General features: G+C 39.5%; 1 protein-coding gene across 4 annotated transcripts in view; it reads left to right on the top strand.

The window, feature by feature from the left end:
• Window positions 1–890: 890 nt before the first annotated feature.
• Window positions 891–22813, top strand: part of LOC140494149 (zinc finger and BTB domain-containing protein 44-like) — a 42616-nt gene continuing 20693 nt past the window's right edge. Inside the window, exons 1-6 of one of the 4 annotated variants that reach the window (XM_072593213.1) lie at window positions 899–947; window positions 2393–2481; window positions 4779–5833; window positions 6962–7046; window positions 8133–8296; window positions 15408–15708. In XM_072593213.1, the coding sequence (XP_072449314.1) occupies window positions 4819–5833; window positions 6962–7046; window positions 8133–8296; window positions 15408–15708 (1565 nt within the window). In that variant the 5' untranslated portion in view covers window positions 899–947; window positions 2393–2481; window positions 4779–4818. Of the gene's footprint in view, window positions 948–2389; window positions 2482–4778; window positions 5834–6961; window positions 7047–8132; window positions 8297–15407; window positions 15709–22813 lie in introns of those variants that run through there. The other 3 variants (XM_072593216.1, XM_072593217.1, XM_072593215.1) reach the window with 3 other exon arrangements.

The following is a 22813-nucleotide window of genomic DNA, read 5'->3' as shown; positions in this document are numbered from 1 at the left end:
TTTTGCGCCTCATTTGCAGTTAGCAAGTAACGCTCTATCCCTGGCATTGGAAGTGTAAAAAAAGTGTCAACACCTATATGTCCCCTGGCCCTCTATGACTGACAATTGGTGTTGAGCCCCGCCCCCGGTCTCTCTAATTGACAGTTGGTGCAGTGTGGCTCCGCCCCGGTGCAGTTTGATGGACAGTTGGTGCTGAGCCGCGCTCCTTGCCCCCCCCCCCCGATTGACGGTTATTACTAAGCACCGCCCCCTTGCTGTCTCAGATTTGACCGTTCCTGAGCTGGCCCCGCCCACAGGCACGCGGATTAACAGTTCGTGCTAAGTCCCACCCCTGTCCTGCTTTGATTGACATTTGATCTTAGTTGGCCCGGCCCCCTCAGCTCTCTCTGACAGTTGGTGCTGAACCCTGTCCCCTGGACTTTACTGATTGACATTTGATGCTAATCCACGCCCTCTCGCCCTCTCTGATTGACAGTTGCCGTTGAGCCTCGCCCCTTGGCCAATGTCGATTGACGGTTTGTGTGGCGTGGCCCCACCCCCTCTTCCCGTTTGATTGACAGGTGGTGCCTGTTTGTCCCGCGCCCGGCCACCCCTCTGACAATTTGTGCTGAGCCACGACTCCAGGTCCCCTTCTGATTGACAGTTGATGCTTACCCCCGCCCCCTGGCCCTCACTGATTGACTGTTGGTCGCAGTAACCCCGCCCTGCTGCCAGCTGATTGACGGCTGGCCCCGCCCCCACGCTTCCCTGATTGACAGTTCCTGTCTGGGGGGGGGGGGAGAAAGCTGGCGTGCGCGGTGCAGGCTGGGAACAAAACAAACCCCCGGCTCGAGTGAGCGGGCAGACAGCGGTGATTGCTGAGGGGGGTCGGGTCGGGGTGGGGGGGGGGAAAAAGATAGGTGTTGGGGCCGAGACAGATCACACGGAGCCGCGACATTGGCCGCACGGTAAGAAGCGGGGGTATGTAATTTAACAGTATGTGTCGGGGGGGGGTGGGGGGAGTGCGAATGAAGAGGGTGTCTTCTTCCATCCACACACCCCCCCCCCCCCCCAACCTCAGGCCTCTGACCCGCTTCAGACTCCGAGCCCTCCGTCTCTCCAGCCGCTTGAGAGGCCCCGGGATAAGTGAGCCTCACTCTTGTCCAGGGCAAGTGAATGGGGGGGGGGGGGGGGGGGAGTCGGGGAAGCCTCCCATGTGATTCCCCAGCCCCCCCTCCCCTCCTTCCACTATTGAGGCCTCCTCTGTAAGGCCGGGCTGAGGAGCCGCACCAACAGGTAGGTGCCTCCCTCACTCCAGCCCAGCACCACGGCCCCGCGTAAACAATGGCCCCCTCTGGGCTGACACATCGCCTCGGTCTGTATGCGATCACTGCCAGCGCGGCTACGCCGACCAAGGGCCGCAAATTCACCCCTCGGTCTCCCCCACGGGCACACATTGCCAACCTCTGTCCGAAGTCATGATTCGTGCACTTCTAATGCATGGCAATGTGTTCCTGTTTCTCGCAAAACAAGGGGTAATTCCTAAGTGTGTTTCACTTTCCTCTGTTCAGCGCCACGAGTAAAATGGTAGCATATTCAGACACCCACACCTCAGCATATTTCTGCAAATGAGCCAGTCTGTTAATCCCTAAATACAGCAAGGATTGTGCACATTTCTAGCTATCCACTCTTACTGACTCAACAAAGAAGTAAACTATAACACCCACTTGTTCCTGCAATACTAAGCAAATAGTAAAATGAGTGTTCAGTGAAGTATAAAGTTATTGACTTTGTTCTGAAGTTTAAATCTGGAAATGCTTTAAATTGTTTCCTCTTGTCCTGGTTCTTCATCCTGGAGTTGATCCATCACCACACTTGTTCAAAGCTTTGGTGCTGGACCAGTAAAATTGATCAAATTTCAGTGATGAATTTTAACTGAATTATGCTTCATAATGCAATGATTAATGGAATTTGTCCATGATGCACAATGAAGAATTGTATTATATTATTATGTGTAATTATGTGATTATAAATAGGCATTTAAAAAGACATTTCGTAAGCTAAATGCTTGAATTATTGTGGAACTGCAGATTTGGCAGCATTAAAGTTGTAGAATATTATAGGAAAGAATTATTCATAATATCATGATTGTATCTTGTATAAATCAACCTATCAACTGAGTTTATTTTTGTTTCAATATAGTTTGAAAAGTCAATGTTAAAGCTGGCCTGGCCTTCCAGAAAAAAAACATTTTATGTGTTTGTATTTTAGAGATTTGAGAAGTACAGCTCAATTTATATTTAAAATTTAACTAATGTATTGATAAAATTCAAATAGGCCAAGGACTTGCTGACTTGTATCAAGATTTCTGAAACATGAGGCTCTTGTAATTTCCTAAATTTTGTTTCAGCAGCATGTATAAATCAAAGAAAGTGTTGATGAACAAAGGGACCTTGGAGTGCAGGTTCATAGTTCCTTGAAAGTGGAGTCACAGGTAAACAGGTTAGTGATAAAGGCATTTGGTATGTTTGCTTTTATTGCTCAGTGGATTGAATATAGAAGTTGGGAGGTCATGCTGCGGCTGTACAGGGCATTGGTTAGGCTACTTTTGGAATATTACATTTAATTCTCCCTGCTGCAGGAAAGATGTTAAACGTGAAAGGTTTCAAAAAAAATCTACAAGGATGCTGTCAAGGTCGGAGAGTTTGAACTATAGGGAGAGGCTGAATAGGCTGTGGCTTTTTTTTTGAAATGTTGGCGAGTGAGTGGTAAACTTATAGAATTTCATAAAATTGAGTGGCGTGGGTAGGGTGACTAGTTAATGTTTTTTCCCCAGTGTAGGGGAGTTGAAAACTAGAAGGCATAGGTTTAAGGTGAGAAGGGAAAGATTTAAAAGGGACCTAAGGGGCAACTTTTTCATGCAGAGGGAATGAGATGCCAGCGAAAGTGGTAAAGGCTGGCACAATTACAACATTTAAAAGACATCTGGATGGATATATGAAAAGGAAAGGTTTAGACGGTGATGGGCCAAGTATTGGCTAATGCGACTAGATTAATTTAGGATATGTTTGTGGCGTGAACGAGTTGGACCAAAGGGTCTGTTTCTGTGCTGTACATCTCTATGACTCTAAATCATTATACAATAAAACAAAGAAATGTGAATGTGGTGATCTGAAACAAAAACAGAAATTGCTGGAGAAACTTCTTCAGAGGCACCAGACCCAACATTAACTGCTTTCTTCTTGTAGATGCTGCCAGACTTGCTGAGCTTTTCCAAATGAATCATAATATTTTGGCTCATAAATGTTTCTAAAGGTGGCTTTGTCATGTTTCCAATATATACTGGTCATATGTAATTGCCTTTTGGTTTGTGTGAAATCATCTGCCACCTTATTCAAGTATACATAATTTTTTCATTTTTACAATAGATAATAGGTGCAGGAGTAGGCCATTCTGCCCTTCGAGCCTGCACCACCATGCAATATGATCATGGCTGATCATCCTTAATCAGTATCCTGTTCCTGCCTTATCTCCATAACCCTTGATTCCACTATCCTTGAGAGCTCTATCCAACTCTTTCTTAAATGAATCCAGAGACTGGGCCTCCACTGCCCTCTGGGGCAGAGCATTCCACACAGCCACCACTCTCTGGGTGAAGAAGTTTCTCCTCATTTCTGTCCTAAATGGTCTACCCTGTATTTTTAAGCTGTGTCCTCTGGTTCCATCAGAGGAAACATGTTTCCTGCCTCCAGAGTGTCCAATCCTTTAATAATTTTATATGTCTCAATCAGATCCCCTCTCAGTCTTCTAAACTCAAGGGTATACAAGCCCAGTCGCTCCAGTCTTTCAGCATAAGGTAGTCCCGCCATTCTAGGAATTGACCTCATGAACCTACACTGCACTCCCTCAATAGCCAGAATGTCTTTCCTCAAATTTGGAGACCAGAACTGCACACAGTACTCCAGGTGTGGTCTCACCACGGCCCTGTACAGCTGCAGAAGAACCTCTTTGCTTCTATACTCAATCCTTCTTGTTATGAAGGCCAGCATGCTATTAGCCTTCTTCACTACCTTTTGTACCTGCATGCTTACCTTCATTGACTGGTGTACAAGAACACCCAGATCTCTTTGTACTGCCCCTTTACCTAAATTGATTCCATTTCAGACTCTAGTTACCAGCTGGCACAGGTTACAACCACTGCTGATAAATATGAAGCTTTATTGCATTTTTTAAAAGATTGAGATGAGAGAAATATATATAGGAATGCAAGCTGTTTACTGTCAGGTTTAAGGAGCATAAACAGTTCACTACCTTGAAATTCTGAATTAAACTTTGGTTACTAATCTGGTGAAAATTAATAGTACTAGGTGGCAAAGTAAAACTGACTGACTTGCAACAAACTTGATTTCGGTTGTTAGTTTTCTATGTAGATGAACCTTTGTTTCTGGGTTAAATTTAAATTGCCATTTTAGGGACAACCACGGTGAGAGTTTAGGCTATGTGACTTGTTTTCCAGAAGACGCATATGAGGGCCAAGTGTTCTCTTTCTGTCTTGTAAACTTTGAGTCCAACTGTGTTTGTTTGGGTGCTTTAAGAATGATGGTACATGAGGATCATTGTTGGTTAGTAGAAGTACAAAATTGACTGGTCTGGTGGCACCAACTTGATAGTGTATGGTCTGTCAGTATATGGGAATTAAAGTACTGTAAGGCAGTAAGCTGTGGCTTATACTTACCAGGACAAGGACTTAATACTTGAAATTTCAAGCTTAAAATAAAAGATACATTTCTTTTCTTCAGATCCTCGAGACAAGGGTATTGAACACAAGGAGAACAAATAATGGGTCTAAAAACCTTTACACACAATTCTCCAGTCCATGGTCAAGAGCTCCTTGGAAAATTAAACAAACTCCGTAATGAAGGACATTTCTGTGATGTAACAATTCGAGTTCAGGATAAGATCTTCCGAGCCCACAAAGTGGTCCTCGCTGCTTGTAGTGAATTCTTCAGGGCAAAACTTATAAATCAATCAGATGCAGATGAGTGCATTTTGGATTTGAATCATGTGACTGTTAGTGGGTTTTCACCATTGCTAGAATATGCATACACTGCTACACTTGCCATTAATACTGAGAACATTATTGATGTCTTGGCTGCTGCAAGCTATATGCAGATGTTTCATGTAGCAAATACCTGTTCAGAGTTCATGAAATCAAGTATCCTGTGGAATACAAGTAGTAATCCCCCAGGACCTATACCTCCACTACCTCAGGAGAGTAGTGGAGCTTGCATCGTTCAGTCCCACGATGACAGCCTCTCACCAGTGTCGTCAGAATGTAGTTCAGTTGAGAAGAGTAAGCCCAGGGAGTCTCGCCGAAAGCGAAAGAATTTCATAATGATATCACCAGAGAGTCCTACTGAATCTGCTGCTCAGCCCAACTGTTCACAAGTTTTAAACCCTTCAGTGACCTTTTCAGATAGCAACAGGACCCAGCAATGTGTGGACTCGTCTGTGTCATTTCAGTGGACATACCCATTGGGTGGTGATCGACGGACGCAAACTGAAAAAAGTAAACAAACAGAAAATGCTAGAATCTCGGAACAGACTGTGAATGCAGAGCTAACAGGAAGACTACCTGAGTTTACTGCTTGTGAAAGCACAAAAGCAACGTCATCCCCTGTAATAGAAGATGATGTACGGATCAAAGTTGAAAGGTTAAGTGATGATGAAGGTCATGAAGTAGTATCACAACCTGTTAGTGCTTCTCAAAGTTCACTTAGTGACCATCAAACTGTACCAGGCAGTGAACAAGTTCAAGAGGATTTATTGATCAGCCCACAGTCTTCCTCTATAGGTATGTATGACAAAACATTTATTTTTTGGTTTGTGTATTAAATTAAGTTTAACAAGCTCCTGTGATGAGGTCGAACAAAGTTGTCATAAAATTAAACATCTTATAATATTGAATGCTTATTTTTTTGCATGGTTTTTATAATTGGGATGATTGCATTCCAGAAAGCTGTGCTGCTATTATAATCCAGTTGAAGTTGCTTTGTAAGGAACAAAAATATTTCTTTGATTGCAGAGTTTAGCTGATTCAGTTTTCCTCCAAGTCATCTGGAATGTCAAGCAAGAGCTTTGTTTTTATCACAATACTGTGAGCTACCTTGAGAAACTGGGGCATGCTGCAGGTGTTTGAGTTTACAGTTAATGTTTGGTCACCTAGTCCACATTTTAAGTAATAGTTTTTAGGGGAACATGGATGTTGCTGAAGTTGAAATAAGTATTTTCAGTAAAAACATCTGGATAATTTTACAATTTAAAAACTAAGCTGTTAAGTTTATGATTTTACAACAAGATCTTTAAGTTAGATGTTAATCACTTCTCACTTAAATTGCAACTTTACTATTATCTCATTAGATGGCTGTTAAATCTGCATATCTGCCAATGTTTTCAACCTTGCTTGCAATTTTCATCCACCTTTTGCATTATCACCCTTTTAGGCAGTTTGGAAAATTAGAGATCCAGTATTAATATCAGATCTTTAAATTTTGTATTGCATTTTTCCCGTCATGCTTTTATTTTAGTTAACAACAAAGTCTAAAATATGTTTGTTTACCACAGTTGCAAATTATTACATGGAGTTTATGAAATTGGCAAAGTGTGAAGTTCCAGTTACAAAGTACAGTGTTAGTGAGTTTTGAGAAGATTTGTTACTCAGGTTGAGGTTCTGAGTGTAAGTTTGCTGGCTGAGCTGGAAGGTTCGTTTTCAGATATTTCATCACTCATACTAGGTAACATCATGAGTGAAGCACTGGTGGTATGGCCTGCTTTTTATTTATGTCTTTGGGTTTCCTTGGGTTGGTGACAGTGTGTTTAAAATATATATTTAATTGTAGAGTTATGTACAATAGTTGAATATTGAACTGTAAGTTGCTGTCTTGCGGAATATTTTGTGACATTTTGCTTCCTCTTTCAAAAGGTTCAGTAGATGAAGGAGTTACAGAAGGTTTACCAACACTTCAAGGCACTTCCAATGCCAACAATCACCCAGATGATGATGATAGGTAACTACAATCTGTGCACATACTATTTTGCAGTAAATGGATGCTTGATGAATGCTGGTTTTATAAGATGAGATGCAATAGCAATTATGGGTTTCTGAGGGAAAAATGAATTTGGCAGATGTGGCAAAGCTCCGTCTTAAATCAGTTTTTACAATGTGCACAATGGGAAAGGATTTGCACTGAATTTCAGTGCTTATGGTAACTGAGGGCTATGGCTGTTAAAGGTCAACCCACTTGTGAAGCATTTTCCATATGAATTAACTAGGAGACTTTGTGTGTCCAGTCCAAATTGTCTCTTGTGAACTATACTGTATCTTGATTTAGAGTCGATAAGTGTGGTGCTAGAAAAGCACAGCAGATCAGGCAGCATCCAAGGAGCAGGACAATCAACATTTCAGCATAAACCCTTCATCAGGAATGGAGGGGGCTGAGAGATAAATAGAAGTTCATCTTTAGATTGGGAGTCAGAAGATAGATGATTAAGGAAGAGATGGACAATTCCATAAAGTTATTAATTTTTAAAATGTACATAACAGGTCAATGAAGATTAAATGTAAAACTTGCTGTAACTGCCTTTAGGGTGTATCGAAGTGATTATTGGGTCAGGAAATGTTTCTTTTGCATATTTGAAGTTAAGTTATTTAACTGATTGGATTTATTACTAATTACAGTATATTACATAGAAACAGAATATTCAAAGATTGTTGCTTTAGGAAATAACGGATATTTAAATAGCTGACACCCGATTTCTGTTTACCAATCTGTTACACTTTATCTAGTACCATTTTCTGACTTTACGTCAGAAATGTATATCAGTTTTGGAAAATAGAAGCTAGACCAGTTATATTACAATAAACTTTCAATATATATTTTTGAATCTACCACCAATTAGTATGTTCAATAACACTTACTTGATATATTGCAAATTTTTTCTCAAAATTCAGTAATGCCCAAATATTGGACAGATACATTGGCGTATTGTAGTAACAACAGAAAAGTCTGGATAGTTGTTTCTTGCTTCAAAGGGGTTACTTGGCTCTCCTTTGGATAATTCTACTTTTAAATTGTAGTTCTTTAAATTTCTAGGTTGGAGAGTGGACAGTACTCCTACCAGCTATACATCAACCCTTCCACAAGTGGCACGGAGAGACCCAGTCCAAATGGTCCTGATAAACCTTTTCAGTGCCCCACATGTGGTGCAAGATTCACTCGTATCCAGAACCTCAAACAGCACATGCTTATTCACTCAGGTAAGATTAAATAAATGTTTTCCTGTCTATTTACTTTATCCTGATGTGTATAATTGCATTAATAATATGTTCATTTGGATATGTGCATGTGAATTATTAAGAAGAGTCATTCCTCAGTCTTCCTTACTTTGTGCTTGTGAATTACCACATGAATGAAAGTTGACTAATATAATTGCTAATTTGACTTGGTTGCTTCTTGATAACAGATTTGTTAAAACTAATCTTTGCGTGAGTTCAAAATATTGGTAATATTTATGCCTTGATGTGCTTTATTCAAAAGCCATAACAGAAGCAATTATCACATGAAGCACAAAGTGTGTATTTATTTCAGCAGAATTCAACAGAAATCATAGGTTATTACAAGAGAGTGAGTCAGAGATCCAGTGAAACCCAAAGTTTATTGGAAGATTCTAAAGTTCATTATATTGTAGCCACAAAGGGATTCATAATTAGAATTAATGAGTATGTTGTGGCAGCACCTGTTTGATTTAGCAACAGCAGGCATGTATCACAAAAACTTCCTCAAAGGGGCATGTTAGAGTAGATACACTAAACTATTCCCTGTTGTGTGGTATCTATAGTAAAATAGCAAAATTTTTTAATTGGAGCTGAGTTTTATGGAGTGAATTTAGAAAGTATATTTATCACACACAGGATAGCAGAAATCTGGAGCTATTCCTCTGAATGCTGGATCAACTGAAACTTAGATCTCAGAAGATAGATTTTTGCGAGATAGGAATATAGTGGAGTTGCTTTTTTTTTTTGCAGAAAGATTGCTATGCAATAGTTAACAGGTTCCTTTTTGGTAGGTGTCATATTATGCCAAATAATCTTGTGTCTCTCCTTGACTGTATTGGTAGCACATTTGAGTTACGGAGACACAATAAATGCTGACCTGTAAACTGTGCTCACATCCCATTAAACATATTAAACCAAGGACATGTTTACTTTTAAAATCCTATGGTACTTATGCTGGTTAGCTCTATCAAAAGCAGATTAATTAGCAATTCATCTCGCTATTTGGTATAGAAGGGACAAATCAATTTCTTTGTTTGCTTGAAAGCTATACCTGCCATTCAAAGTGGTTAATTTTTATAGATCGTTTGGAAGATGTCTTAGTTTCTGTAATGCCTTATTATATCTCTTTTTACTTATGACTGCTGACAATAGAAGTCTTTTCAATGTCTAAGTTATCTAGTGTTCTGTTTGTGTGAAAGAAAATGTAGAAGCAATTGTCTGATGGTAATATCATTGGATGAATAACTCAGAACACCTGGCTAATGTTCTGTGAATGATACAAAGAACTGTGAATGCTGGAGATCTGAAACAAACAAGCAGAAATTACTGGAGAAACTCAGCATGTCTGGCAGCATCTGTGGAGAAGTTCTAAAGAAGGGTCACAGGACTCGAAGCATTAACTCTGTTTTCTCTCCACAGATACTGCCAGACATGGTGATCTTCAGCAATTACCATGTTTTTGTTAACGTTTTGGGACTCTGCCATGGCAAATGGTGAAATTGAAATTCAATTAAAAAATCCAAAATGAAATGCTAACCTAATGACAAACATTCAGCCATTGTCCTATAAACATATCTAGTTCACTAATAATGGGCCAACTGCCAGCAAATAGGACTAGGTTAGATTTGGATGTCTGGTCAATGTGGATGAGTTGGACTGAAGGGTCTGTTGCCATGCTGTATGACTTTACGACCTGTTAAGGAAGGAAACCTGCCATCCTTACCAGATCTATCTTACTGATAACTCCTGACACATGGTAATATGATTGACTCTTAACTGTCCTTTGGGGATGGCCAGTAAATGCTGGATTAGCAAGTGGTGCCCATGATCAAATAAAAACAAAGGGCATTATCTTTCACTTGTCAGTCACCGTAAACTGATTTTCCTAGAATTTACGAGAAAATAATACTGAAACTGCATTCTGCTTTATTCAGAGTTAATCTGTTTATTTTACAAAATGGATTTTTAATTCCTGTCCAATGTTACTTTTTGAAGACATGAAATAATATTTGAAGATCAGTGAGTTTTAAATGAGCCTAATTGCTGTTATTAACTTTTTGTAACATTCATCAATGCATTTGTGTATCTCTTAAGCTTCATTTCAGAATTCATAGCACATTATAATCTTCCTTACTTCAATAGTTTTAATTATGAGCATTCACAAAATCTTAATATTTATGTCCTTTTTTACTATTTGTTTGGTTTTTAATTCTACTCCAAACATTCTAGGTGCTTAAAATATGTAGTCTTGCCATAATCAACAATTATGATTGGGCATAAGAAGTAACAAAGATTTAAGTGCTGAACACAATTTGTTGAGAGAGCTTTTCAAGGTTGGGAGTAAAGTAGCAAGGAGTGATGAACTTTCACAGAATTCCAGAGTATTCGTCTTTTGCTGAGGGTGGAGCATACAGTGTTATGCAAAGGCAGCCAAAGTTTGAGGAATGGAAAGTTTGTTCTGGGCCAAGATGAAACAAGATAGTTAGAACAGCATGTGGTGTTCCACATTTATGAAACACAACTGATTTTTTTATTATTAATATCGCTTTGTTTTGAATGTTAATTATACTTTCCAGCACAAAATGCTTGCATTTTTCTGAAAAAGGTTTTGATTCTTTCACTGTTATTTTCTTAATTGATTTCAGAGGGTTTTTTGAATATATTCTCCAATTTTAATGACAAATTTCTCACTCTGGAAATCTTTATTTAACCTGTTAGAGAAGTAAAATTAATTAACTGGGAAAAGGTGAACGTTTAGTTGCAAAATAATAAAATGCATGATCAGCCATGAATTTATTGAATGGTAGAAGTGGTTGGAGGGGCTGAATGGCATATTCCTCCACCTTGTTCATAAATTTGTAGTGTAGAGTATGAGATAGTAAGCTAATTGATGTATAATAATTGGAAACATTGCACTGTTCAAGGCTAATGCAGTGGTTAGTACTGATATCTTAAAACCAGGGAGTTATAGTCCAAAACCTAGTAAGAAAACCTTGGAACTCTTAAAATTTTTCACCCTGTTTTTAAACTTTAAAATTCATTGCGGAATTCCAAACCAAAATTCCAAGGTTTCCTGATCAGCCAAGAAGAATTGTGTTAAACTCATGACAAAATTTGAATTACCTCTACATCACAAAAGTATCTATATGAAATATTTTATGTTCATGACAGTTAAACTACAGTCACACCAACTTGTCAAATATAGAAAGTCCAAAACTTGACTTGTAAACAATTGATTTTCCTATGCGATTTATGAAATATCTTTCTACTTTTACAACATTTGAGAACAAGTTGAAGTTTCAATTGTCGGCTTAATACTTCATTTTCTTTGAGCAGAAATAGAAAAGATTGAAGATATTTTATCGTATTATAGAACATAGAACATAGAAAAATACAGCGCCGTACAGGCCCTTCGGCCCTCGATGTTGCGCCGACCGAAGCCTACCTAACCTACACTAGCCTAATAACCTCCATATGCTTGTCCAATGCCCGCTTAAATGACCATAAAGAGGGAGAGTCCACCACTGCTACTGGCAGGGCATTCCATGAACTCACAATCCGTTGAGTAAAAAATCTACCCCTAACATCTGTCCTATATCTACCACCCCTTAATTTAAAGCTGTGTCGCCTAGTAACGGCTGACTCCATACGCGGAAAAAGGTTCTCACTGTCAACCCTATCTAAACCCCTAATCATCTTGTACACCTCTATCAAATCTCCCCTAAACCTTCTTTTCTCCAATGAGAAAAGTCCCAAGTGCCTCAGCCTTTCCTCATACGATCTTCCAACCATGCCAGGCAACATCCTGGTAAACCTCCTCTGCACTCGTTCCAATGCCTTCACATCCTTTCTATAGTATGGCGACCAAAACTGCACACAATACTCCAGATGAGGCCGCACCAGAGTCTTATACAACTGCAACATGACCTTAGGACTCCGGAACTCAATTCCTCTACCAATAAAGCCCAGTACACCATATGCCTTCTTCACAGCACCATTTACCTGGGTGGCAACTTTCAAAGATCTGTGTACATGGACACCAAGATCCCTCTGCTCATCCACACTACCAAGTAGTCTACCATTAGCCCAGTAATCCATCTTCTTGTTACTCCTACCAAAGTGAATGACTTCACACTTAGCTACATTGAATTCCATTTGCCACCTTACTGCCCAGCTCTGCAACTTATCTATATTGCGCTGTAACCTGCCACATCCTTCTTTGCTGTCCACAACTCCACCGACTTTCGTGTCATCCGCAAACTTGCTCACCCAGCCTTCAAGCCCCTCCTCCAGGTCATTTATAAAAATGACAAACAGCAATGGTCCCAAAACAGATCCTTGTGGAACACCGCTCCAAGATGAACCTATATACCATCAACTATTACCCTCTGTCTCCTTCCAGCCAGCCAATTCCTAATCCAAACCTCTAATGCACCCTCAATGCCATACCTCCGTAGTTTTTGCATTAGCCTACTCGTTACTCATTGCAGTATTACACTTTAAGACTGTGAAAGGCTCTCAAATTAAAAAGGGGGTGAGGAGGTGTGCACTTAGGACAAATTGCAGCAGACATTTGAGTTATTTTGGGGCATTATTAACTTAATTCAAGAGAAATACTAAATCTGTTCTCACTTTTGCTTGATGCTCCTGCCATCCCAGCAGAATAATGGAAAGCAACAGTTGAATGAAAGCATATATTTACAGTCTGTTATACAATGTTTCCTTACTGAATTGAACCTTTCTCCCCTACTTATAAGTTAAAACAAATTATGGCAAAACCGTCTTAATTGCTGAAATCTTGGAATGTTGGTTGTTCTGACTGTGCTCAATAAGGTTAGCAGTTGTTTGAAAGTGTTATGTTTTATTTGTTTGAGATGTTGGCGTCAATGACTAGATCAGCATTTTTTGCCCATTCCTGATTGCCCTGGAGCAGATGTTATAAGCTGCTGTTTTGAAGTTTTGCAGACCTTGGGGTATAGGGACACCAGCAGGGCTGTTTAGAAATGAGTCCCAGAAATGTTACCTAATGACAATGAAGAAATGACGATATAGTCACAATTCAGTACGTGACTTACGTGGGAGCTTGCAGGTGGTAGTTTTCCTTTGCATCTGCTGATGTTGTCTTTCTAGGAAGCAGAGGTTGCAGGTTACCTTGCTGAGTTGTTGTAGTGCATCTCTCTTAGATGTCTCACTGCTGCCACTATATGCTAGTGGTGAATGGAGTAAATATTGAACGTTGTGGTTGGGGTACCAATTAAACAGGCAGCTTAGTCCTGGCTGGTATCGAGCTTCTTGAGTGTTGTCGGAAGTATCACCATCCAGGCCCGTGGATGGTATTCCATGATACTTGTGCCTGATGTATGGTGGACAGGCAATGGGGAGACTGGAGGTAAGTTACTCTCAGAATTCCTAACTTCACACCTGCTCTTGTATCTACAATATTTACATGGCTGCTCCAGTTAAGTTTCTGCTAAACCTTAAGCCCAAGATGTTGATAGTGGGGATTCAGCGATAGTTGTATCATTGAACATCAAGGGGTGATGATAAGTTGATCATTGTTTTGTTTAAGTTGATCATTGTCTGGCACATGTGTAACACATGTAACTCGTCACTCATTAGCCCAAGCCTGGATGTTGTCCATAGTGGTAGATGTTTCTAAATGTTGTAAATTAGTGGTGAGATATCAAATGTGATTTTTCCCTTTCTCTGGAAGTGTACTTTGGATTTCAGAGGACAAAATTAAGTGGAATAATCTGTACAATAAACTTTATAATAAACTGATTCTAGTGCATGCATGTACAGAGGAACCTTGATTATCTGAATGAGATGGGTGGGCACTATTTCGTTCAGATAATTGATTATTCGGTTAATTGATTTCCTGAGGGGCTCGGAGTTTTCTGTGAAGTCTGCTCCCTGTTCAGGAGACTAGGTAAGAGCATGCTGCGTGCGAGACCCCCCCCCCCCCCCCCCAGTCCCCAGTCCCCAAGCCGCCCACCCACAACCCTGCAGCCCCATCCAACCCCGGTCAGCACTTCTGCTCCCCCACCGCCCCCCCCTCCCTGGGGTAGCTGGACTGTACACCAACAGTGAGATTGCTGCTGCTTTGTGGACTAAGTCTCCAAATAGAGCTTGTAAGTGTGCGTGCACACATATACACAACTTTTTGACAGGTTCTACCTCTGCCCTGTATGGGACAATGTTAGAGAGATTATCTGGGGAAGGGGAGTTTAGGGTTCACCCCTGTGTTGAACTCCAGGAAAAGTGTGCGGGCAGGAGAGTGAGAGTGAGAGATCAGTCATTTAGTGACGGTGCCTGGACTGTTCTCGGTAGCTGTTCAGTGAGCTGAGTTTGTTTTCAATCATTGTACCTGTAAACAAAAGACATGATTAAGGTTGAAACAACTCTTTGACATAGTGTTTCTCTCGGGATCTTGAGATCATATTCGGATAATCGAGGTTCCTCTGTATTTAGTTAGGATGGTCATACGTAATGTGCTTTATGACTGTGTTTATGAATAATTTTATATTTCATTCAGTAAATTTTGTTGTGCAGTGCAGCATATGTGGTGCATATTTTTATTCCTCGTGGTTTACTGCTAGGAATTTGATTAATGTTTGAAGGAAGAGAATTGGGCAGACAAAATAGCGTATCAACTCTATTTTGTTAAGGTTTTTGGACTATAAAAATAATTTATTTCCTTAATATTTGTATTATCTTCCTTACATGTAGGTTAGAGAGATTATTTCTATGGTTGCTGGAGCATTGAGTGGTTGTAAGCAAATATGGAAAAGTAATGCCAGTTTGATGTTAAGCATATTCTTCTTGTAACAGATAAACTGTTACTGATTAATAGAGTCTGCATTTCTTTTCACTATTTAACTAACAGACTGCATTATTACTGAAGTCTGTAGAAATTCTGCCATTTACAAAACACACGCATTCGTCCGTTTTAGTTTCTTCCTGATGCTTGGGATAGGATGAGCAGTTCGTGAAAGTTGATGACAACCTTAGGAATTGAGAGAATGAAATATAGCTTTCTTCACAAATTATTAAGATGGTTATTGTCGATTGAAAGCTTTCCTTTATTTTTAAGGTATAAAACCCTTCCAGTGTGACAGGTGTGGAAAAAAGTTCACAAGAGCATATTCCCTAAAGATGCATCGTCTCAAGCATGAAGGCAAACGATGTTTCCGATGCCAGATATGTAGTGCAACATTTACTTCATTTGGTGAATATAAGCATCATATGCGTGTTTCAAGGCACATTATTCGAAAACCAAGAATCTATGAGTGTAAAACATGTGGTGCCATGTTTACTAATTCTGGAAACTTAATTGTACACCTGAGGAGCCTGAATCATGAAGCATCTGAGCTAGCGTCCTACTTCCAAGGAAGGTAAGCTACAGTATTTTGAAAACTTATCCTTAAGAAGGAGTAATTAGTGCAAGAATGCTAATATGATATTTATTAATCTTATGAGATTATCAATGTGGCTAAATCTAACATTTGTGGAGTAGACCATAACTGTGATAAATGATAAATTATTAATAAATCCAGTGAGAAATTCCGAAGCAGCTTTACTCCGCGATTGGGTCAGAGTGTTATCATAAGGAATAGGTGAGGTGAGTGTTGTCGATGCCTTTAAGGATGGCTTGAATGAGGATATGAAGGAGAAAGAAATCTGTGAGCGTAATAGGGCTCAGTGTTGAGGATTGGACATTTCTGACTAACATAAGCACTGGTCGGGACTGTGCTGTACAATTTGAGTACCATAAATCACAGCGTACAAGTCAACTTGGTGTATAAGTAAAATCTATTTATCAGGCCATAAAGGTCACATTTTTTTGCACAAAATTAACATGGAAGTCAGCCACACACCAACACCACCCCACCACCCCACCCCGCCATCCCCCAAAAAACTCCCACCTTGCTACATTTTAGCCGAACACGCTGTACTTGTGTTATTAGTCAATCTCAATTGACAGAGGAATTGATAGGTTAAGTAAGTGGGCAAAAAGTTGGTAATGTGGAAAAATGTGAAGTTGCTCATTTTAGAAGGGAGAACAAAACAATACCGTATTATTTAAATGGAAAAAAGAAACTGCAGGAAATGCCACACAAAGGGACTTGGGGGTATTTGGATATGAAATTCAAGAAACTAGCCCAAAGGTGCAGCAGGTGATTTGGAAGGCTAATGGTTTGTATTAAGAGGTTGGTGTATAGAGTAGAGAGGTCTGACAGCAACTGTACAAGGTGCTGGTAAGATCATATCTTCAATATAACGAGCAGTATTGGTTCCCTTTTTATTGAAGGAAAAACATTTCATTGGAGGCAGTTCAGAGAAGGTTCTGAGATGATCGTTGTTATAAAGAGATTGCCTCATTAGCAAAGTCTAAGCAATTCTGATGAGTCAGCAGATTTGAAACATTAACTCTGCTTTCTTCCCACAGATGCTGCTGGACCTGCTGAGTTTTGCGAGCAATTTCTGGTTTTATAAGTAGGTTAGGACTTTACTCAGTGGAGTTTAGAAGAATGAGTGGATGTTTCTCCCTTATGGGAGAGTTTAGCACTAGAGGGCATAGTCTCTGAAGATCGTGGTGTTGGAAAAAGCACAGCAGGTCAGGCAGCATCTGAGGAGCGAGAGAGTCGACGTTTCGGCAGGACTCAACGGAGAAAGAGTTCAAAGTCGTGGCACCTATGGAATTCATTGACAATGGGACGAAGTGGAATGAAGGTGAGTCCTTTGCTGAGGACTGACTATTTGTCCTCAGTGAGGGGAAGGATAGGGGAATGGTAAATACCCAGCAGTGCTTGTGGCTGAGGTCAAGTATGGAGCTGGAGTGGGGGGTGTGCATGGGAGCAGTCATGTGATCGGTGGTGATGTTGGCAGTCATGTAACTGATGGCATCCGTGGAGGCAGTATGGTCGATGGCATTGGCAGAAGTGAGTCCTGATGAAGGGTTAAGCCCAAAATGTCAACAGTCTTGCTCCTTTAATGCTGCCTGACCTGCTGTGTTTTCCAGCACCACATTCTATCAACTCTGACTTCTCCAGCATTTGCAGTACTGACTATCTCCTGGCATGGTCTCTGAATTAAAGTGTGCCAATTTAAGATTGAGATGAGTAGGAATTTCTTCTTTGAGAGTCTTCGGAACTTATTGCTACAGAGAGCTGTGGACACAGAATACTTTTGAATATTTAAGACTGTAATAAATTTTTGATCAGTCAGATAATCAGGGGTTGTTAGAATATTGCAGGAAAGTGGACGTGAAGAATGTAAGCTCACCCATGATTCTGTTGAATGGTGGAGCAGGCTTGGGGGCTAAATGGCTGACTCTTGTTCTTATTTCTTGTGGTCTTTGTACCCTGACATCTAGTTCTTTACTCCAACATATAAAATGCAAATATTTATTGCAGTAATGACCAGTGTTTATTTTCTGATGTTATAAAGTTGTACATTTTGTTAGAAATCTGCAGTTGTGTAAATATGTATCAGAGCATAAGACAGATGAGCAGAAGCAGGCCATTTAGCTCATTGAGTCTGGTCTACCATTCAGTGAGATCATGCAGCATCAGGAGGTGGCGAAGTTAAAGTTTTGGATGTAACCCTTCTTCAAGAATGGAGGTTGGGGTAGGGGGAGCTGTTGGTAAAGGGGAGGGGGGTAATGGGTGGGGACAGGATTGGAATGGTAAGGTAGTGATAGGTGAATATGGCTTGTAGGTATGACCGGGTTGGTTGATGGGAGGAATGAATCTGATTGGTACCTGGAAGGAATGGTAGATAGGAGAAACAGAAGGGAGCAGGTGAGGCTGGAAAGAGAGTCGGGGGATCGGTAGGAGGGTTAATTGAAATTTGAGAACTTCGTGTTGAGTCCTCCGGGCTGTGGGCTGCCCAGGCAAAAGGTAAGGTGTTGTCAAGCCTATGATTTTAGCTGGAGTACTATTCTGTGACTTTTGGCTGCTTCTGGTCCTTTGCCCTTGAAGTCCATGTTTATGTGTACTTTTACAGGGTGGCCAGGAAGTTTGAGCGCTTGGAGATATTTATTAATTAATTTAATAGTCTTGGGAAATAAATGTTAAATGTTTGAATGACATGGATTTCCTTGATCATGTGAAACTGTTGCAGTCCAGTTTAGTTCTAATTGCTTGCAATCTAGCAAGTGTGGGGGTATTCTGATCAATCATGAGACATCATAGGTGAGCCAGAACACACAAACTAACTTTCTTTACTTGTATGCCAGAAGAGCCTGATTAACATATGCCAGTTGATGTTGAATTTTTGGATTTGAGTAATCCCTTTAAACCATGATGTAAAAGCAAAATATAGTAACACGTGCTGGAAATCTGAAATAAATGCAAAATGCTGGAAGTACTCAGCAAAAGTTCCGTGTTGGATGCCATTAATTTCAAGAAAGTAGAAGCTACACTAGAAAAGTAGAGATTGCAATCAACAATTATCTTACAAAATGAAGGAGCTGGATTGAGGAGTTAAATGGCCAATTGCTCATTTAGTTTGTATGTAGGTCCTGCAGTATGTATTGAGAGAAAAACACCGTTAATATTTCTAATTCATTATGATTTCTTTTGGACTGAAGGAAGGTAGAAACTTGAAGGAATTTTGATTTTGAAAGCTAGGAAGAACAAAAAAGACAATATTCGATAGCCTAGAAAACTTAAGTGATGAAGGTGACATGGATCAAAAGGCAAATGAAGTCGTAAAGCAACAAAAGTATTTGTCCTATACAAGTGTGAAGGGCAGCGTAATTAATAGTGCAGTCAAGAAGCAATGACATAAAAATTATGAGTCAAAGCATAAAAATGGGTACAGAGTTGACGGTCTGAGATTGTTGAATTCAGTTTTGTGTTCAGAAGGCTATCAAGTGCCTAAATGAAAGATTAGGTACTGTTCTGAGAGCTGAATGTTGAACTCCAGTGGAACACTGCAGAAGGTCTGAGGTCAGGAATTGGAGGACGAGAGCCTGACAATGAATTAAAACATCAAGCCAGTGGAAGCTTAGGTCATGCTTATGGACTGAATAGAGAGGTCTGCAATATGGTCACAAAATCTGAGTTTGATCTCTTTAAGGCAGTGGATATCATACCATGGGCAGCAAAGCATTTGATGCAGTTCTTCTGCAAAGGCTGAACTGAATGTAGTGCAAGAAGAAATCGGGGAATATTTTAAATTGGATACATAGATTATTGGCCAGTAGAATTAATTGTCATCAGTATTTTATCATGTCACAGATCCAGGAGTCACCAGCCGAGCAGTTTAAGTTGTACTAATACAGAACTGTATACAGGTATCAGACTTCAAAGCTAAACAGTAGAAGTTGTTGGATGAGTTGAATATGCTTGAGAATTGGGAACAAATAAGCAGGAGGAATTTAGTGAGGAAATAATTGTTATTTAAAGGGTTCATGGAGTATAGAAGATCAATAACCAATAAACTGAAGCTATTGTAACAGTCTCTGCAACAGTGATTAAAGTAAATCAGATGTTGGAACCTATGAAAAGATAAATATTGTGCCAAATAATGTACTAATTCTACCATTTTAGAAATTATTGTCACAATTGCACTTGCAATATCATGAACAGTTCTGGTTGCCACAGTACAGGTAATTCTTCTATTACACAACAGTTGCATACTTGTGCAAAATTGTGACTTAGAAATGGTGCTTAGTGTTGCTGATGTAATCGTGTTACAGCCAACACACATTTTAAAAGATCGACGTTAGAAATAGTGTCTCCAATTTGTCAATCGCGTTACAGTGAATTTGGCTTAACACAATGTGTGTTATAGCAGAACAATCTGTATAAAAAGGATATTTCAGCTACTGAAAGGTACAGAAATGAGTAACCAGTATAGCCCAAGAAAAGAAATTTGATTATAAGGAATAACTATATAAATTGAGTTCGTTCTGTCTGGGATAAAAAAAGTTGAAAAGTCATCCAATTATTGTTTTGGTTTCTAAAATGTGTGGATAACGCAGATCATCGCAGATTGTAATTCAAGATAAAAGAACTAAAGGGCGAGAGATAAATTCAGCATGAATCTGCAGAATCAATATTTTATTCACTCTATGGACTTGACACTTAAATGTTTGAATGAATTCAAATACATTCAAATATAAATTAAATGGAATTGCAGAAGAACAAAACAGCATTTTAGGATGCCCCATCTCTCAGATTCACAAATTTTTCAATGGAAAAGGAGGCCATTCTCCATGTCATAAATAAGCTATTCCCCTGCATTTTCCCTGACCCATGCACACTTTAGATGACTTAAATACAAATAGTGCCTCTTCAAATGCCTCAGATGCTCCTGCCTTCACAGCCTTCCATACAGTGCTTTCTAGACCTGAACCACTTGCTTTTTGTTTTCTCATCATTGTATTTGCTGCATTTGCATATTGCTTGCATATCTGTGCCCTCTCATTTGTGATCCTTTACAATGGTCTAGTGGTATTATCACTGGACTGTTAATTCAGAGACCCAGGTAATGTTTGGAAGACCTGGGTTCGAATCTCACCATTGCAGATGGTGGAATTTGAATTCAGTAAAAAAACATAGAATTAAAATAATGATGACAATGCAACCATTGTTGATTCTCAAACCCACCGGATCACAAATGTCCTTGAGGGAAGGAAATCATCCTTACCTGGTCTGGATGACATGAACTCCAGACCTAAGCAAAGTGGTTGATCTATCATCTTTCCAAGGAGAATTCATCCTCATAACTGAACTTTCTCATCACTTGAAACATTTGCAAATCTACACCCTCTTCCTATAATGTGTGTCTAGAACTTTACATGGTACTCCAGCTGAGATCTATCAGATTTTCTATACAAGTTCTGCATAACCTCTTGCTCCTGAACGCAATTCTAATAAGGTTGAAGATATTGTACCTTTTATGAACAGCTTTGTCTATCTGTCCTGCCACTTTCCATAATCTGTGCATAATATATACCCAGATCCCTCTGTTTTAACCCAGCCTTTAAAATTGACTTAATATAAGAATTACACTGTTTTTCTTCCTGGTATACACGTAATTTCAGATGTTAAATGAGGTAAGCTTAGAAGTCTTGATGCAACCACTGAGTTTTTATGATGCAATTTCTGGGCCTATATTAAATCATGCTCTATAATGAGTTATCAGTCACAGTTTTGTATAATGCAATTGCTAAGCTGGCAGAAGGTGAACGAGCTGGACTTTTTTTTTATTGTCCAGGAATTCCTTTGTTCCTAATTATTTACAAAAGTTTAGGACTTTCACCACTCTTTGATTTGGGAATGCTTTCCATAACTTGATCATTTTGTCCAGCAAACCTAGCAATATTATGTTGCATTTTGCTGATTTTAAATACATAACCATTAGTATGCTTCACCCACCTCCACCCCAGCCTAACAAATGGTATGCTATTGTCTTTCCTTTAATATTTACTGCCCTGTATTGATCTTGGATTACTGTTAAGGTATCTGCTTCAAGCCTGCAAAGGCTATAGTCACCTATCTTCTTTTATGAGTCAGATCTGTGATGCTGAAGGGTGAATTTATCATTGTCTCTAGCCCTTGATACTCTTTCTAGTGTCTTTGGCAGAAACTGGAATAATATTCAAGGTATGGTTGTACTTGGAATAGTATGAACATACTTGATTGTTCTGACAATATAATTTCAGATTCTATTGACTCTAAATTGTACTATGTGGCAGGACATTTTCAGAATTAATTCTACCAAGGCTTGGGATTCATTCAACTCAAACTTTAGGTGTTTGACACCATTCATTAGTTGGATATTACTGACTTCATTTCTTTTGTGCGTATATTTCACATTTTAGACTTCTCACCCATTTTATGCCAGGATATGTACAAATCCCCTCCTGCCCTCTGTAATTTAGTATTGTTTATAATATGACCAATTTGTATTAAGTTCTAAATCAAAGTTATTACTGTTAGTCCCAGCAATATACCAGTCTGCTTTTCCTGCTCTTTAACCATCCACCATATTATAATATTGCCTCTCATATCATAATTTATTTCCTGTCATTTAACCAAATCTTTATGCATTGCCACAATTTACTGTATATCTCCAGTACTTTGAGTCAAACTTATAATCTTTCATATGAAACTTACACCAAAATCAAAGTTTTTTGATATCATGTCTTGAAGTGTCTTCATTTTTCTGGACTACGAATGCAGGGAAAGTTATGGGGGAAACCAGGAAGCAGATTTTAGGGATGTAATAAAGTGATAAATTTGAACAAAACACAAGTTGTATTTAACAGATTTTTGTTGCTGTATTTTGTATCTGTTAAGTTGTTGAAGATTATAAAGCCAAGTTTTTGGCAGCTTTCCATGTGGTGAAATGATGGTTTGAGCTGTGGTACTGACTATTATGCCTAGCATTGCTTGCTGTGATTCAGGAAGCCCCCTCTGAAATGGCAGTCTCAGTGCACTTGCTGCAGTGGAAGACTATGGACTGACAGGCTGACCTTTGTTC

The sequence above is a fragment of the Chiloscyllium punctatum genome, chromosome 23, assembly GCF_047496795.1.
Source record: "Chiloscyllium punctatum isolate Juve2018m chromosome 23, sChiPun1.3, whole genome shotgun sequence".
In the NCBI taxonomy this organism is placed as follows: Eukaryota; Metazoa; Chordata; class Chondrichthyes; order Orectolobiformes; family Hemiscylliidae; genus Chiloscyllium; species Chiloscyllium punctatum.
This window is presented reverse-complemented; position numbering and strand designations above follow the sequence as displayed.